Source organism: Athene cunicularia (assembly GCF_003259725.1).
Source record: "Athene cunicularia isolate RWA chromosome 1 unlocalized genomic scaffold, athCun1 chr1_part1, whole genome shotgun sequence".
Classification (NCBI taxonomy): Eukaryota; Metazoa; Chordata; class Aves; order Strigiformes; family Strigidae; genus Athene; species Athene cunicularia.
The window spans coordinates 45,745,408-45,764,992 of record NW_020799091.1 but is presented as its reverse complement, the minus strand read 5'-3'; the positions used below and the strand labels follow the sequence as shown (position 1 = coordinate 45,764,992).

Here is a 19,585-nt window from a genome sequence, read left to right as displayed (position 1 = left end):
CCCCCAACAGAGACTGAAATTGATGATATTTGTATTTCAAGTTCTTACCAGTTTTTAAAAAAAACCCTTTATTTTTACAAAATAAAATAGTGAACAGCTTGATGGTGCTTTAGTTGCTACTCAAGGCAGAAACCTTAACCTAGATGCTTCAAGGAGCCAACAAATTTATGAACAAAAAATAATTTTCTGAGTTACATACCAAGGCATTTCAGCCAAAAACTTTTTATCATGTCATACAAAAGACATGCACAGAAATATCTTTAAAAAAAATTAATTATCAACTCCAATTAGTTACTTAAGTCCAGTAATAATCACGCTTTATTTTCATTAGCATGGCCTTGTTGCTAACGCCAGTTGTTCCGTGAAAATCAGTTTCAATTTCATCACATTCTTATAAAATGTTCCTTCTATCAAAATGGACCTGACTCCATTCTTATACATCAGAATAGTAAAACATCATCATATAGAATAGAACTATTAACAAAATGAATAAAAAGTATTTAAAATACACCCTGAGCTTCCTCCTACAGCCAGCAGTAATGTGTAACAAGATGGCTTACATGGTAAAGATTTGTCATCACAGGTCACATGGCAAAAAGATTTGTCAGCATACCAACACAAAGATGTTATATATAGGGATAATTCTGCATAGCTATGTATTATGCTTGCAAACACTGTGTCAAAGAACAGGGACAGGAAATTGCTCCTTTAATCAACATAAAAAATTAGGTTGGAGGTTACATCTAAAATATTTATTTGGCACATGGGAGACTCAAATCCAAGAAACTTTGCTTAAACAAGGACTTTGAAGTTGCCTGCGGTTAAGTCTCCCATACCCCAAGGAAAAGTCACAACCTCATAAGAAAGTGAGTAGTGAAGAAATAGAGAAAGAGATCCATGTTACTAATTTTCCACAAGAGGTTTTATCAATAGTCTTTAAAGCAAAATGAATCTTTTCATGGCAATATTTTCACCAAACAGTGTCATACACTTAAAAAGCTTGAGTTTTGACAAATCAGTGCTTTGTTTCTTGTGGTGTTTTGTTGGGGGTTTTTTCGTTGTTTTTTTTTTTTAAAATCAAGAGGCAATGAAAATTGCTAGAGACATCTAATAATGGAGCAGTACTCAAAGATGCAGATTAGACGTGGAACTAAACTACATGCGGACTTAAATAAAATCTATTACACTAATTAATGAGCTTTTATTTAGTCTAATAATTTGGAACAATCAGCATAATTTAGAGGCGTGCTTCTTCTGAACAAACCAGACAAAGGGCTGTGGACAAAAGCATAGCTTTTTACTGCAATTGTGCACATAGAAAAAAAATCAACATACCACATCATCATAACACTTTGAACCAAGTGCTGATTCACACACACACTCCTCCCTAACAAGCTGCTATGTAAGAAAAATACCTGAGGTTGCAGCTGCTTCTACAGCTATGCTACAGTAAGGTGGAGGGGAAGTATCTGCTTCAGATAAAGCAGCTGTCTGAGGAGCCTGCGTAGTCTCTGTAGACGTGGAAGGCTGCTCAGCTGATGAAGGCTCTGGAGGGTCATCCTCATTGTGAAGCTTAGAAGAAAAACACACAAAATTCAGACACATTCAAGGAATACTTTCCATGACAACCTAGTACTTGCAGAACCATCTTCAGAAAGAGAGAATATTACTCTTCAGCAAAACAAAAATTATCTACAAAACAGCATGTGACCAAGGAGTCCAGTTAAATCCGTTTAAACAAACAGCTGAAGACAATCTTAACTGCCTTTTCTTTTTCCCCCAGAAATGGATTTCTTCTCATTAGTGGTGTTCACAGACTCTTATAAAACCTGAGGTTTGTAGTGTTTACTACATGGGAAAATGCTGACTACAAAATACTTTCTATTTTAACATTATCACTTTTTTTTCTTAAATATATTCATAAAATCTATTAACACATTTAAAAATATAACAGATGAGCAATTATTATATTAATCTAAAAGAAATTAAAAAATAAGACATTTTTACTCAGTAACTGTGATTTTTATACTCTTGCATCTTGTCAGAGAGCTTCTCCATGCAAATTCTAAGACTTTTCAAAACATTCTGCTTTTCTTTACAGTCTGGAAAGATTCCGTACCCTATAAAACTTAATAGTTGCTAGTTAGCTTGTTTGTTTGTTTGTTTGTTTGTTTGTTTTTAATTGCTGTTTTAAAATGACATGTCCAGTTAAGCATATACAGAAATAGAAACTGGATAAGCAAGAATGTCAACTAGAAGTGTGGAATTAGGATCCTCCAACTAGGATCTTTTCTTAGAGAGGATATGAGGGAAAACCAGAGGGAAAACCAGAGGGAAAACCAGAGGGAAAACCAGAGGGAAAACCAGAGGGAAAACCAGAGGGAAAACCAGAGGGAAAACCACACACCACCCCCCAAAAAAAAAAAAAAAAAAGTATTTCCTGATGTTCAGAGGGAAGCTCCTGTGTTTCAGTTTGTGCCCAGTGCCTCTGGTCCTCACTGGGCCCCCCTGGAAAGAGCCTGGTGTCGTCCTCTTTGCACCCTCCCTGCAGGTATTTACAGACACTGATGAGATTCCCCCCTGAGCCTTCTATGCTCCAGGCTGAACAGTCCCAGGTCTCCCAGCCTGTCCTCACAAGAGATGCTTCAGGTCCTTCATCATCTTAGTGGCCTTTCATTGGAGTCTCTTCAGTATATTCATGTCTCTCCCACACTAAGGAGCCCAGACCTGGGGACAGCACGGAGGCCTCACCAGTGCTGAGCAGAAGGGAAGGGTCACGTCCCTCAACCTAATGGCAATGCTTTGCCTGGTGCAGAGATACCACTAGCCTTCTTTGTGGAAAGGGCACACTGCTGACTCATGTTCAAGTTCTGCAGGTTAATGAAAAACTAAGGATAACACCAGGAATTACAAGCATGGAAGACATTTCAACAGTAGGCAGGTAAATTGGAAAGACAGTTCAACGGAAAACAGAAAATTCTTCAACAGAAGCTAGCGCAGCACAACAAATTTGTGCAGTTTTCATATGGCTTCTATCATACTATACTCTTTAAAACGTGTCAAATTAGGAAAAGTGAAGTTCCTTGATGAAGCATTTTCCAAGAGTCCCTCTCAATACTGTAATCAAAGAACTATAGCTTAAAGGGTTTACCTACACACTACATATATAATCACACACATATGTGAGCATGTGTATATATATATATACACACAGAGGCCACAGTGCACACACAAGCATCTACTATGAAGAAGTCACCTTCAATGGAACTGATAGAGGCTATTGACGGTTTTGGGTATTGAGCAATCAGGTCATTTAATGGCTAATCAGTGATCCAGAGGAAGTAGTAACCTGAGAAATATGTATAGCTATTTAGAGCAGTTAAGCCCAAAGAAAACACCACCACTTCACAATAACCTAATATATTTAGGGATACAGAAAGCAAGTGAGAAGAAAAAACACTCTAAAAAGGTTGAGCAGGTCAGAAAAACAGCCCAAGAGCTACAAATGTTACAGTTCTAAATTAAGTACAATCATTCACAAGAAAAATCTAGTATTGCAATGGATACAGATAAAACCATTTTAAAATAAAACTGTCATTTGACTACCAATGAGACAAGTAACAGAACATTACTGGCATGCTTTTACACTAATGGCTGGTACATCCACCCTCATTTGGGATGTGTGTGTGGTTCTGACTACCGCACCACAACAATGTGGTCTATGAGCAGGAGAAGATGTGACGTCTAGTTAATGAATTTCTGTCTGTTACCTACATTCCTCCTGTCCTTTCACCCTCCACTTCAGTCACTGCAACTTTTCTCCCCTACCAAGCCAGAGTATGTGCAGTCACTGTCCTGAAGACACAAAGAGATCCACAGCAGCTCATTGGTTAGAGAGCGTGTTACTGCTCAAAACCCACTCTGCCATTACCAAGGAAATTGGTTCTGTGTCTTCTACATGCTTTCTTAAAAGTTACTTTTCTCCAAATTATCTGTAATTTAGTAACAGTTACAAATGATGGTGGTAACATAAGGATGAGAGAACAGGCACATGAGACTTCTTGCCTTCAAAGTCCAAGTTAACAAGTCATTCAATTGTTATAGCAACTGCAATTAGAAAACAGAATAATTCCATCCTAAGGGCTCCATACAAGACAGTGGTGTTATGCCATTTAGTGCATTCAAAAGGCCTTTATTTTGTACGGCTCATACTCAGAGACCAAGCACTTCTGTTTATCCTATCTTCTACTATACAGACCTTTCTGAAATTCTGAAAGGCATCAAGATTATCCTAATGCAGCAACTTAAAGAAAAATCCTAAAACAGACACCTTACAGAATACTCCATCATAAAAAACACAAGATGTGGATTAAGCAGCTTGAGTGTTTACATCTAGAATAATAAACACAAGTTGTTTCATGAAAAGAAATGAGCTTTTGTTCCTATTCAAGTGTTCTGTCTCCCAGCCTCTCCTCAAGGCAGTAACTTCAGCTCCTCTCAGGGGACTCTACTAGTGTAAAAGCCAAAACAAAACAATAAAACCCCACTATTGCAGCAGAACTTGACCCAGCAAACTGGATATGCTGCCCATGCCAGTAGGGCAGACAGCAGTAGATATATCATTTTGACTTGTAGCAACTCTGCCTTGTTTTCACAGGGCACCGATTCTTCTCTGTGGAGCCACCAGTTTGCTTGAAATCAGCAGGAATCTGACTACCTTTGAGACTCCCCCTTCCCGTTTAATTTTGGCACATACTAGCTGGTAAATTTAGAAATTATTTTTGGAGACAGGGGAAGAAGAGGCCTGACACTCTGCATAGGTTTGATTGCCATAGAAACCAAGCTAAAAACACTCAGGAGGGAACAGAAAATGTCTGTTTCAAGGCATTACTTATGCTATGTACTTAAGTATTACCTGAAACAGAATTTAATATTAGAAGTATAGATATTGTATCTAAGATTTTTTTTCCCCAATAGTAAGATTATTTTGCCTACTTTTTAAATTAAAGGATTAAGGACAACTCCCAGTTCACCATCCCAGTCCCCCTTCCCAAGCCCCCAGTGAACTGCTTTTGCCAAGATTATGGTCAAAACAATTGCCAAGACCTATTACGGTACAGTCAGCTGTAAATTAGCACCTTTACCTGCCCCTCACCCTCACATTTTAAAAGCAGGACACAAAAAACTTTTTTTTTCCTTCACATCTTAGTCTGTACACAGGGTATCTGGTTGGCTATATGGAGGTTTACAATTAAAAAAAGGGGAATACTTTGTTATTAGACATATTATGCTTAAACTGTTTATACAGATATTTCAATTCCTGCTTTCACAGCCCTCAAACTACAGTACATTACAGGCTCAAAAGTCATGATGCTCATATTCTCAAGATCTGTGTTAGGAAATTTAAAATTCAATGTTCAATCGAGGAGCAACAGCTCATCTGACACCAATGACTAAAAAAATCTCACGCCAGCTACTAAAGAGCATATAGTACAGGAAAAAAAGTATTTGTTCCCTTCATATGATTTCTACCCTATACTATCTTCAGTTTCTTTCCCAGAGAAGCTCTCTAAAACAATTCACTATTTCATTTCAGAAGTTAAAATCAATGTCAGACCTTTAAGCACCTAAATACTGTGGAAATTGCAGCTACCTTTGTAAGTGCTGCATCTGCTCCTGCAATTTATTTCCTTAAATCTGTTAGCTTGTATAATTATTTTCAAATTCATCAGATGCAATGCCTGAAATCAGCTGATCCCCTACAAAGAACATGAACAGCAAGAAAGTGTTTAGTACAGAAGCCTTCACTGAGGGGACTGATGTGCATGCATTTACTCTTTTGGCTTTTCAAAATAAAAAAATTAGGAGGAACATCTATCTCATTCTTTACTTAATACTTTTCATTTACCTGAAAATAGGAATTTTGTCTGACCTACAGAAGTTTGCTTGTCTGGATAAACAGTTTGCTTCATTTGTGATGAACTGACTGATAGTGCAAGAGTGGCAATACAGGCAAGTTATTAAAATATTCTAATTAAAAAAAAATCACGGGAGAAGTATGTAATAAAATGTCTTACATCACCTGTAGCATACATACAAAAGACTAGAACAATATTTTCTGATAAATGTATACTGAAACAGCCCACACTAGTTCTAGTCATATTCATGGTGTAATACACAGAGCACATTATTTCTGTTACCTGATTTTATGCACATTTCAAAGGCTGCTGTTTTCCTATTTTCCCATCCAAAATATGATTTACAGAAATCAGTGCATTATAAAATTATTGCAATATAATTAACTCCAACAGAACACTCTGAGCATTTTAAAAAACTTCCTTTATAAACATACACTATTTTCATGCTATTTATATGGTGGTTTTTAGTGCAGCATAAAATTATGCATAGGATACTGCCAATGCAGGGAGAAAAAAAACGAAACAAATCAAAACCAAAAAAAACCACAGACAACTAGTCAGCTTTCTTTTCCTCTTTCCTTTTATAACTTTATTACCAGCTCATCTTGACAAAGCTTAACTTTTAGGTAAGATTTTGTGTTTTAGTAGTGACGGTTCTGCCTAGGGCACCATGGAGCTTCATACCATTCTCACTAGCAGCTGTAAATTAGGAGCACTTTCAAAGTGTCCTCCTTCCTAGCCTTTCCAATGATTTTACATTTCTTGAGAAGCTTCTCCAGTTTTGACCTCACACCAACCAGTTCATGGGTTCTTTCAAACTGCATTCAAACAAATACAATACATAGAAAGTCCATAATGCTGGACCTAATATTCTGCTTTAAGTGTGGAGAAAACTAACGAGAGCATGCAAGTTCCATCTCTATAAGAAAACCAGTGAGTTGGTACACTTCCTCCACCCTCCACAAAAAGCAACACTTAGCAACAGAGGTTCATCATCTTCACTTTGTTGAAGTTAACACTCAGGTCTTCTACAGTCAGTTTTTCAGTCTATGAATAAAGGTCAGCCAAAAATATCCACTTACTGCAGCTTCTAGTGCTGGAGGGAAAGGCATGAAAAACTCATCTCAAGATTGCTAGTGCAGTGCACAAAAAGTATTCCAACATTTCTACATTAGATTCATGACACCTTCCATACTGCTACACAGGTATTTATTCCATTGAAATTCTACTGTAGTAAATATGAGAACTGTAACCAACAGTAGGTTAAAAACAAAACTGTTATCTTCATTAAGCTTTCAGGAAGCTTCTCAGCTCTGTGTTACACCTGATATTTTCATTTGCTGAAAAATTCAAAATGCCTTTTACACCTGCCTACTCATAGCAGTTTGTAAATCTGTACTGAACTGTTCCCTACAAATGAGGCTTGAGATTGAGACTTGAAAGTAGAATTTACCTACGTAAAAATAATTTCACTTGTTTTGTAACCACATTTTCTGGTTTACCAGCTCCAGCAGTCTAAAAATAGGTTTATTCATCTACAAATAGCAAAATATTAATCTTGGGATTTTCAAGAGAAAAAAAACAAAAGGAAATCTTGTAATAAAATTTAATTCTGAACTTGTTCTAAAAATACTTAAATGTTAGAGACAGCTTTGACCTCTGTTTACCCATCTCTGTTGTTTCTGAATGACACATAATAGTCTCAACAGCTCACTCTGTCTACTATTACTTTTTTGTTTTAAAAAAACAAAACAAACAAACATAAAACCTATACCATTAACCCATAAACACCATTCAAGTGCTAAAAATCAATCAGCCCTAATTTAGGCCACTGGTAACCACTGAACTATCAAAACTAAAACCAATAATCCATATTACAATTAGATAAGAACAACAAGAGTGGAAGAGATAAATAAATCCGTTTGCAAAATAAATGTTTTAATTTTCTTGTTTATCAGGAAAAATACATATCCACAAAGGCCTATGAAATATTTCACAATTTTGTAAAATACAAGTATTCCTGAGGAAAAAGGAAACAAACCACCACATCATGTTTTAACACTAGCTTTCTCCTCGGTATTAGTTTTTATCCTCTACCAATAAGGTAGTTTACAAGATCACTCCTTTTTCTTCAAATTCCTGTTGTAACACCAACCTAACACAAACCTGTGCAGACCAGCTAGTAGGCAGGCAGCTATTTGCAGTTCAGCACCAAATGCCCCCCTCTCCTGAAACACAGCCCAGGCTACAGCCACAACACTCCAGAGAAACATTATCCTCTAGACATGGTGGAGCCCTCATATTAACACTCTACTACAGTACTAAGCAAGTAAGTTTGTAAGGTACTTCAGTACACTCCAATAAAACACGAAAGTCCAGCAACTTTCAGATACTTTTTGCTTTTATATACTTAAGTGATCAAATTTGATCAGAATTCCCAACTGCACAGAATAGATCCACACCATTTTTTTCCCCACCATGCCATCACTTGGCAAGCATCAGCTATCACATACCCAGATCTAACAATAGCCCTTCATGACAGTGGTTTGGGTTTTTTTTCTTGATACACCTCTGCAGAAAGTTTTCAACAGTAGCCAGTATGTTAGAAGGTCAAAGGTATAATATCTGCACTAGAAGCAGGAAAGCAGAACATAAATCCATTGCTGCCATTCCACAGCTGTGTAGAAATACCAAGAGTGTCTACTAAATAAGGATCAGGTACCATGGAAACCCACCACCTCTGGAGGCAAATTTCTAGAATCCAAAGAGACTTACACTGAATGTTGTTGAAAAGACACATTGCAACAGAATGGCTTTTCTGCCAAAGTGAGACTCCTCATATAAAAATAAAGGGATCCACAGCAAGTGAAGTGATGTGAATGTAAACCACTTTAAGTGATAGATCATTTTAGTTGTTTAACTTGGAATCTTTAAGATACTGAATTTTGCAAGTTTTTTAAAAAAATAAGTTTATAAGAATGTCAGAAAAAAAAAAAAAAAAAAAAACAAACATAACAATCAAATCCCACAACAATGGTGATCAGGATTTTGTGAAGGGAAAAAAAAAAAATTTTATTTTTATATATATATATATATATATATATATGTAATGTGTGTGCGTGAATAGATATAGATAGATATGTAAGTCTCCATCCCAAAAGCTACTTTACATATAACATTTTATTTGCTCTTTCATTTTTTTGTGGATAATCCAGATTTAAGTACTTAATTATACATTTAAGAACACAACATACACATATACATTAATTCCCTATGGCTTCTAAGACACCTATTCTTTCCCATCCCCCACATTAACAGCAAAAGTAGAGCTATTAGTAAAGGACAGTAACATACCATGTGTCAATATGAGAACTCTTAGAAGAGTTCTTTTAGAAAAGTAAATATTCTGAAATAATGCTACCAGAAGTGTAGTGCTATCCTTTAAAGTATATCCATTCTCTCCACTTATTTTTTCAGGTTTATTCTCTTATAAAGAATTATTCAGAAATAATTCTGAGTACTGGAATTCTGGTATGATCCAAACAGATATATGCTTCATATTTTTTATAAAATTTTAAATTGGGCATAGTTTCCAAGAGTTTTTCCTATTGCATCATTACAGAAATTAATCATTAAATTTGTCAACAAAAACCTGATGTCTCTAATACTAATAAAGACTGTGGCTGGGACCAACATTTTTCAAATGTTCATGCACAAGGATAAAACCAATATTTCTACAAAAAAAAAGTTGGTAAAAGCTTACTCCAAAGCTTGTACTTAATGAGATATTGCAACTCTGATCTACTCTAGAATTTAGAAGTTACTAAAGATTACCATGTAGCCTTCTATTTGTCAATGGTAACTCAGGAACTGCTTGAGGAACCAGTTTAAATTCTGTAAACAAAGTGCAAAATGAGGGTCTCTGCCATGAATGCTTTCTAGTTAAGAGACCCATTAATAAAACAAAAGTATGTACCTGAGACCAGCAAAGGAGGTGTTCTATCTCCAACACAATCATCAGAAGATCGTGGACAGCACACAAGCCTTAGTCACTTATTTGCCATCCATTTTCCTCAAGACTCCACCAACATTCACAACTGCTGTATTATGGCTGGTAAAGTGTACATCTGTGTATTCCATTTGCATCTCTTATGGATCTGATGTGTGTGAATTTGTGTTCCTATATCTGCTAGTACTATCTGCCTCAATGATCTTGTGTATTAACAAACTACTGATGTTCACTTCTCCTTGTGTAGTTTCTTTTCCATGATTTAAATGAAACTTCACTGAGCGCTCTCCAGTTTTAACATTGCACAGTTTGGTGAGTAACAGCTCCACAACTGCTTTATCCACTGCGCCTTGGTGACTTTGTAAGTACTGATAGCTTCCAAATCCCACCACCCATTTCAGATGCCACTTTAAAAAAAAAAGTCTGCTTCCCTTTACCTTTTGTAGCTCCTCTAGGCTCCTCTTGTGAGAGACCAAAACTGTGTATAGTACCCAACATGGGAGCTGTCCCCAGGTTTCATACAATGATGCTTCCTGTTCATTCTCACTATTTTCCTGATGATGGACAAAGTTTCAACAGGATTTGTTGGCAGCTGCTACTAACCAACAGCTTCAGCAAACCATCAGTGGCAGCTCCAAGAACTGCAAGTCAAAAGGTCATATCTTCACCTACCAGCAGCTTTACAGAATCAGTACAGAAAGTAGATCCCGGTCACTCTAAAGTCACACAGAACATACAAAACACGTAAACTGTAAAAGTACAGGGAACAGGAGAGCCTGTAAAATTAGGAAATGGACAGGACTGTCACCAAGACCAAACTCGATATTCAACAGTTAGTTCCGGCCTCCATTTTAGTGTGAAAAATTTAGTCCGAAAAACTCCATGTTGACTGAAACAGCTATATATTTCTCTAACTATCTATGCCTGTTTCGCTTAAAGGCCCAACTACATTACGAAGACTCGCACACAAAGCTTCCTAATGAAGATAATGCAGGAGGATGCCACAAATGGCAAATTCATTTTACAAGAGGCGGTATAAAGAAAAAGGAGTTTGTTCCTGAAGAAGTATCATGGAAACTGAAATGCAGAAGCTGCACACAGCTTCACTTTAAGTCCTGAGAAGTACAAAAAAAAGGCCTCAGTTTGTGTCTCCTATATCACATGTAAGTGTCCTTGAAAATTCTGCAGGAAAACTCTAGAAAAAAAAACCTTCAACTTGATTGACAACACAGAGGTTTTATAGCTTGTGTACTTGAATAAAGCTAGTCAAGCACAACAGTTTTGACAGTAGAGAATAACAGTTACTTGACAGTATAGAGTAGACCAAAATGAAATCATTAATTAAATGAAATATAAATCAGAGGATATTATTAACCAGTAAGAGCAAACACTCTATTCTTATTAGCAGGTCGATTGTGCCTGACTTTTTCAGTATAACTAATTTTCTTAGTAACTGGAAATTGAGTACTTTGAGTACTCAAGCTCCTCAATTTACAGAGATAATACAGACAGAAATTTCAACAGCTTAAAAAAAACCCACAATACACACACCACCAGCTGAACACACTTATTTTGCATTGCATGCAGAAGAACAGGCTCTACTGTAAAGATTCTCATTTTGATTTGCGGTCATCTTTCTCTTCCATCCACTATGGGACTCAGATTTAATAAAGTTTAGTACCAATGACAAACACAACTCACATCAGCAATGAACATTAAAGGCCCTTTCTTTAAAGAACGCATGTTTATGTCTCAACAGATAGTGTCAAGTTTTTTCAACCCTACTGTTAAGTTACAGAGTGCTGACCAAGCATTTTAAAGAAAACCTACAAAATATGTGGCCCAAAGGACAATTCTCTGGACCTCTCAATTGCTAGACAGATGATGCACACATCTGGAAGCAAGTACTTTCCAGCAGGCTGTTTGATTATAAGGCAGCTAAACAAAACCAAAACAATTTTAAAAAGCAGCAGTCCAGGAAGCTCAGCCCTTCACAAGATAGCAGATGATCAAACTAGTACCACCTCTAAACCATAGGGAGTATTTAAAAAAAAAAAAAAAAAGAAAGAGAAGCAGACATTGACATACAGGAGAAAGGAACACAGGCTGCAGCACTCATCATCAGCTGTGGTCCAGCACTGCAGGGCTTTAGTGGCCTGCTCATTTGTTCAAATTATGCACTCTCATTCAAGAACTGGGAACAGGTTTTTAAGAGTAAACAGCTTATCTTTTTCCTAATCATTTATTCTATACATATGATGAAAATCAATTTTATGACAACTCTGTAATTTCAATTAAGTCTCAATGCTTGAGTGCATTCCTTAAAAATACTTTAAGTACTGTTTCACTTAAATTCCAAAATGTGATGATTCAAAGTACCATTATCAAAATGGACAACTGGTCTCAGTATCACCCAGGACTCTGATCTCCATAATCTTATACTTCACCAAAAGGATCACTCACTCCTCAAAGATGACGCCTGTTAACTACATTAACCATTACCAAAGCAATTCTTAAATATGAACTTGTGTTACTTTACAAAAAAAAGAGAAATCTTTCAAACCACCTCATTTTCTGCAGAGATAACTAACAAGGTCAGTAACCTCTCCTTAAGGCTGCTCTACATAACCTTTTCAGATTAATCAGAGAAAAGCAAACACATGTTCAATAATTCAAACCACATATACATCTTTACTAAGGACATGACTCTGACCTCTCCTACAACAATTTTCAGTCAACATTAATAGGATTACTGAACAATATTTTACTTTTTGCAAAGTTAAAATGGACAAACTATGTTTGCAAATACATTAAGTTACCATTCAATAGTTGGAGACCAAAATTTTTCTTACGTTTTCACTGGAAAGCCAAGTTTTACAAGGAGGATGACAAATCTCTGCCAAGCACCTTGAAGGGTAACTCAGAAAAAAGAAAAATGGGATTACAAAGAGAAATAAAGTAACATACAAGTTATTGACCCGATTTTGTTGTGTCTACACCCCTCAGTTTGGAAGCTTGTTTTTTTTAAATCATTCTGTCCAGTCCAAACACAGTTGGAAGAGGCAAGGCCAGGAGTGGGATTAGGGGGTGACTCAATATCTAATATTTTGGCTACAGAGTAATTTAAGAGTAAGTTCAACTATATCAGTTTTCAGCTAATATTAGCCTATGATAATGGAAACAATGCTTAAGTGGAATTAACAGTTAAATGTTAACATGGAAATATATTTTCCACTTTCACTGTAAATCTCAAAGCTGTAAGGCATCCACATCCTGACACGTGCTGTGAGCCCTGGCTGTACAAGTCTGAAATGACTTCAGCACAAAACAGAAGTCATTAGTCATTTTCATTAAAAACACAGCTGGCAAAGTGGGTGCCCATTTGACTAAAATCAGCTAGCTGTGACACTACTTGTCCAAGAAGTGGGAGACCTAAGCCTGAGGCAGCTCAACCCCACAGTCTTGGCTGTGCAATAGCTCAGTTTCAGTAGGAAGAGTTGGTAGTGCCTCTCCAACCTAACAAGTTGCCAGTTTTTGCTTTCTTTTTTCTACTCATAATCTCTTAGGATTACTTTTCCTCTCCCTTTCAAAATGGCTGGTCTAATGTGGGTGTACTGGTATACATCCATTTGTTCCTTCCGCTTTCCAAAGTAGCTGACACACATGAAATCTAGAAGGAAGCTTGAAGCTATGAAACTGAACGCAACATTCAAATCTATGACTGTAAACTGAACACTGAGGTCTGACAAAGCTAGGTGTGATGACATTACCAGTTGCCACATCCTCCTTGTTTTGTCAACACTGTCACTAGGAAGAAAGTTTCAAAATAAGCGTAGCATTAGCCATTTGTCAGAAGCACCTAATTTTCCCCATCTAGAAGACTGTTACTAATATTTTGTATGAATGTATCGCTTGAATTCTGATATCATCCTGGTGTGGTTCCTACCAAATTTTTCAGATATGAACAAGCTGAAAGAATGCTTTGAGTTTCTCTTTTTTAAAGTAGCATGAAAAGAACATCTAACTTGCCCATATCACCTGACTTCTGACGAGAACCCTGCTATTTGAATGCATGTTATTCCTCTAACTGAACATCTGCCTTTTTTAATAGAAGACTTACTAGATGTGGCATGTATGCATGCCACAGCCTGAAGCTGTCCTTTTACATTACATGACTTAGTGTCACTGCAAAGATCAGGTACATCTTTCTTTTGGTTTTGTGCATCTTTCAGAGACCTAAAACTCCCGGGAGTTTCACAAGATAGGCTCAGCCATGCCAACAGCTTGCTGGCACCAGAAAGGACAGTCTTGTTCCTACTCTCTCCTCCCGCACTACTCTCATGCAGACTCAACCTTAAATTTTAGTCTGACAAGACCCTTGGAGAAAAACCCAAGTGGAGCAACCCAGGTTGTTTTTGCTAGTTTTTAATACTCATTTTATTTTGTTCAGTACAGTAAAACTGGTGCCCTATACAACTAAACCAATCTGTGTGCAAACTACCTTATGCCCATGTCAAGAAGAAAAAAAAATGCCCACATGCCACAACCTGTGCCCACATAAAGAACCAGAAAGCCATTGTAACCACTGTCACTCCTGCTGTACCAGTGAACCAGCATTTCTTCATGTGAATCAATTGCAGAGCTGGGTGGTGTATTTGTGGCCCTCCAAAAGAGATACAAAAACCAGAAGTGATGGCAATACACAAAGTTAAACCACCTCCCCTTAAATTTACATAAAGGAATAGACAGAAAAGACTGTACCTGTCCAGTAACTCATCATCTTGACTTAGGAGAAACATAAGAGATCTGAGGTTTATTCACTTGTTCATGTAAAACATGACAGTATTTAGAAACTTAAGAAGTGAAGAAAATGTAAAATATATTACTTTTTAAGCTGCATCAGTATTGTATCTGCAAACATACCTAAACATTTATAATTTTTCTTCTTCATTTGTGGCAAGATTCTTCATAAAAATAGGGCAAAGCATTTATAAAAATATTAAAGCTATTCTTTCAAGAGAAATCCACTATGTTTAATAGACACATTAGTCACAGGTAAAAATGTTACAGAAATAAACCCAAATTTAAAAATTATTATTATTAAATTTAAAAAAAAAAATTAAGATGCAAGGACAGCCCATTGTTTGAAAGTGTCATTTACCTAATTTCAGACAATTCTCATTTGCCCTTCTAAGCTATTAACAGTCTATGCTAGGTGTTTGACATGTAAAAAGCCAGTGCACTGAAAAATTATATCTTTAATGATTAAGAGGTTTGTATCACTGAAAACAGCGCAACCGCCACAAGCAAGCAACAGTAATGCTTATCACTTAACACATCTTCATTCAGTATTTTTCAGTATTATAAACAGTCCCCTAGATTCAGTATTTTATCTTTCAGTTATGACATCACCACCAGATTGGTGGAAAGCAAGAGAATTTCCCTAACATACACTAGCTCGGTCTGTTCAGTAACACCAATTACATAAGAGTTCTCCAAAGACAATTAATACTATAGAAAGTATGCTAGATATAAGCTAGGGGTCTTATATCAAAGGTGTAGAATAAACAATATTTGGGTTTTTATTTGTCAACCACTATTAGGCTTAGTCCCACAAAAAGAAAAGGAGGAGGAAGAGATTTTTTCTTTGTGCACATTTCCTGTGTAGGTTGACTTGCACGTGTTGAGACCTACAAAGACAACTTGACTTTGATTAATGTTTTTAACCAGGTAACATTGTGAGAGTAAAGAGTCGATGACAATGGAGTTAAGAGATACAGAAAATTAACCCTCATGTGGGTTAACTAAAACTAGTCACAACACGTAGCATTATGCAAGCAAATGGATTGGAAAAAAGTGCTTAGAATAGCAATTTTCATCTCTTAACCGTGTTTCTAAAAAACACACACAACTTGCATTCATATAAGATTCAAATACCTTTTAAAAACCACAATTTCCTTATTCCTGCATAGTTCTGTACAACAGCAGGCTGATGTCTCAGAGTCTCACATCACACATCACTTACAAATCCCACCAAAGACAGGTGCTACAGTGGCACGGCAAGTTCAGTGACAGACAAACTGACATCCATGGGGACTGCTGCTTTTGGCTCCATCTGTCCCAGTTTGCTAACTACTCATTTCACCACTTACCTGTCTAGCTCTTGCTACTCTCTAAGTCAAAGACTGATGACTACCTGACCCCAGATTGACAACACAAAGCTTTAATATGTAAAGACAGGGGGGAGCAGCAAATTGATTATCATTCTTAAGCAGTTCAGCATGTAGTCCTGCACCCTTCAATGCGATTTCTGTGCCTAAACCACTCATATGCACGTGAAGTCTTCCCTCATGACTCAAGTATCTGGAAAATCACAGTGCACAGAAAAAAAAAGAGGCAATCTCTAGCTTTAATACTTAGCTGCTCACCCAGTATCATGCACTGCAGAAAACGGCTGCATTTGTTTTTCTTTGTTTCAGTATGGATTCACAAAGCATCATTCAAATCACTTTTTCCGCAAACAATCTGGACTAGGAACAGACATTTCAGAGAAGACAGCAATGCACAAATTAAGGTCAGATGACAAAGAGCTAGTAGGTAAAAAGAATCAGATGAATGATCACTGAAGAATTTTTATTATAATTTTCGTGAAGTTGATGGCTCAGTCCCCTCATCCAACAACAAGCAGAACAGGGAATGAAAAAGAAAAAAAACAACAATGAGGAAACACCACAACTGAACGGACTATATCTGTAATGAATGTAAAATTTAAGACACGTTTACCAACAGGATTGTAACATGCACGTGACTAAGGGAAAAAAAAGGAAGTAAAGCAAGACAACAAAGGTTGGCTAATTTACTTCTGATGTCATATTCCTGCAGGGAAGCAGGACAAATTCTTACCCATCAATTAGTCATCTTTTTGCCCCATGAAGAAAGGACAAAAAAGGAGGGGCAGAAAGCAACACAAATCACACAAGCCCACGGCAGATAGTTATGTAACGCTGATGTACTGCCTGCTCTTCGCTCACAACAATTACTTTGCTGCAATTTCAAGTACTGGCTTTTAAACTGTTGCCCGGTTTAAAGATTTTTAAACTGCTTTTTAAATAAAACACAGACTCACTGAAGAAAGATGCAGAACGAAGCTATTTCTGACAGAGATAAACAAGAGAAGCTGAGGGTTAGGTTTATGATCAGACATTTTCTGTTTCATAAGACATCATAAAACTGGCTCATTCTAAAGCTCGAAACTAAATTGCCTGCCATTCTCAAAGTATTTTTGTTTAACGTATTTGAAGAAACCACAAATAAAAAGAGGCAGCATTGAAACAGCTCTTTCAACTTCGCTGAAGTGCTACTGTCACTGCCAGGAACGTAAATGCAAGTCAGTAATTCTTTCTATAATAATGTATGCCTATAATTCTTTCTATTTAGAAGAGAACTTGCCCCGAATAGAGCAAAACAGATCAGTTAGAAGTAAAGGCAGAATGGGTTCAATTGAAAAAAAATCTGTTTTTTCATGAAAAAAAAAAAAAAAAAAAAAAAAGACAGCAAGCATAGCAGAACTGGTCAGATTTCATAAGCTTAGTGCTAAGGAGTGGGACTTTCAAAAAACTAATGTGGTATTAGCCATGTTAAAACGTGTTTTCCTTTATATTTTGTCTGTAAAAATTAGGACACAACCATATAAAATCTGCAATGATCTATTGCTTATTACCTATCACAGCCATTATGTAAGCAAATACATCATAACACTTAAGATCACATGCTTGAATAATCAGGTGCTAGTTAAGTAGATCTGCAATTGCCTTGTTCCTTTCATTCTCTAACCCAACACTAAGTAAATAACATGACAAAAATCTCAATGTCTAGCAGTCAGATAAAACAGAGAGAAGATAAACCAACATTCTCTCTGCCATGGAGCATTAATCAGTAAGGTCATATTTTAAATTCCAGAGTACATCAGAGGTTAAGATAGAACTTTAATTATGACTTACAACAAATTCAATGGACCTTAACATGCTGTAATTGTGAAGGCTTCAGAAAACACATCCGTAACAAAATTCAGTGGCACAAATTGATCACAAAGATTAATATCCACAGGGAACTGAGTATGCCAACTCCTGCTGTTGAATATTAAAATTAGCCCTTTTGGAAGGCCGCACGAGAGAGCACTTACGCAAAGTTGGCACCAGCACCATCGCTGGAAATTCTTAATTGAATGTAACAAAAATAATAGAGAGGCAAATTTATTTCTTTGTGCCATCTTACCATTATTTTTCTGTTCCTTTAAGTAATGGAATTAAAATTTCTCTTATATTTGTCTGAGGTTTAACAGCATATACTTATAAGGCTTTTTAAAACATACCCAGGTTACTTAAGGCCTCAGGGAAAAGAAGTGTTTGTAGGTTCTTAAGAAAACAGTTTGCCGGTATTTTCGTTCTCCATTGCAAAGAAGGAGGAATGACTTTAGGACTTCTGCTGATTCCAAGTTATGGTAGTGTGGCGCGGGAGAAGCGGCATGCTAGAAAGCACTGACCCATAAAGTACTTGGTGATCAACCAGCATCCAAAAGGCACACGTCACTCCGGAGAAATCGCAGGATGCTGGGTGTGTTCATCAGCTATATGACAGTCCCAGTATACAACTGTCCAAAAGCATACAAAGTTTCCCACACTGTAAGACTACCAAACCTATGACAAAGGTTTTCCTATTAGTTCTTTTTAGATCATAACCTAGGAACAATCTAAGTATCAGCATTTAGTTCTACATAGGCACAGAAATGTGATCAGAGAAATGTGATTACTTCTGTGGACATTGTTTTCATTGCTCCAGATGTAAAACACAAACATTAAGATAAATAATCCAGTATTTACCTAGAAGATTGTAGTAAAAATTTGAATTACAGACAGTAGTAAAGATTTCAGACTTCTATAGTATACCCTCACATACATAGCAAAGCCATGAAGTACAAAGAATCGAAGAATAAAATTAAAACTTTTGACGAGACTGACCGCACCTCAGTAATTTCTGTAACCGACAATCAGAAAAGCTTATATATTTTGTATAAATGACATTAAGCTAATGACTACAAGATTAATATAACTGACATTAATGACTGTGAGAAACAAGCAGTACAGGCAATTCGGGCAGGAGGAAAATTTTTGCAGCCTAAATGATTATTTCTATAATGGGAAGTTCAGGAAAGAAAGAACGGACATTTAAACTGGACTCGATGAGCCGCAAAGCACTGCGGACTGTTCTTTAGTAAGCCAGCGTGCCCGCGTGTGATATGCGCGTGTACACACACACAAACACACACACAGCGTCTTACTCTGAAGGTCAGTCTCCCGCATTTTACAGTCCCCTGCATCTAATCTTCATTAAGCCCACGTACACGTGTGTGTGTATACACACATTGGCTTAAAGATGACAACACACATACGCGCATTTCACTTTATCCTCGTGACAGACAGCCACGAGCTGTTAAAAATAACAAGGTTTTAGAGCAGGAACTCCGCTTTGCTCCCAGCCACGTCCTCACCAGAAGTAACTAACCCTACCCCGTCACCCCGCTCCGCGGCAGGCGGCAACCGCCGTCCTCCTCCGACTGCGCTCCGCGGCCCTGCCCGCCGCCCCCTCCCCGGCGGGGGAC

The 19,585-nt window shown here is 37.1% G+C and overlaps 1 protein-coding gene across 1 annotated transcript in view; it reads right to left on the bottom strand.

The window, feature by feature from the left end:
• The window catches only part of NDFIP2 (Nedd4 family interacting protein 2), a 45,358-nt gene that overhangs the window by 25,549 nt on the left and 224 nt on the right, over nt 1-19,585 (bottom strand). Inside the window, exons 2-3 of the mRNA XM_026868041.1 lie at nt 19,494-19,583; nt 1,416-1,572 (exon numbers count right to left, since the gene is read on the bottom strand). Of these exons, the coding sequence (XP_026723842.1) occupies nt 1,416-1,572; nt 19,494-19,583 (247 nt within the window). The remainder of the gene's footprint in view (nt 1-1,415; nt 1,573-19,493; nt 19,584-19,585) is intronic.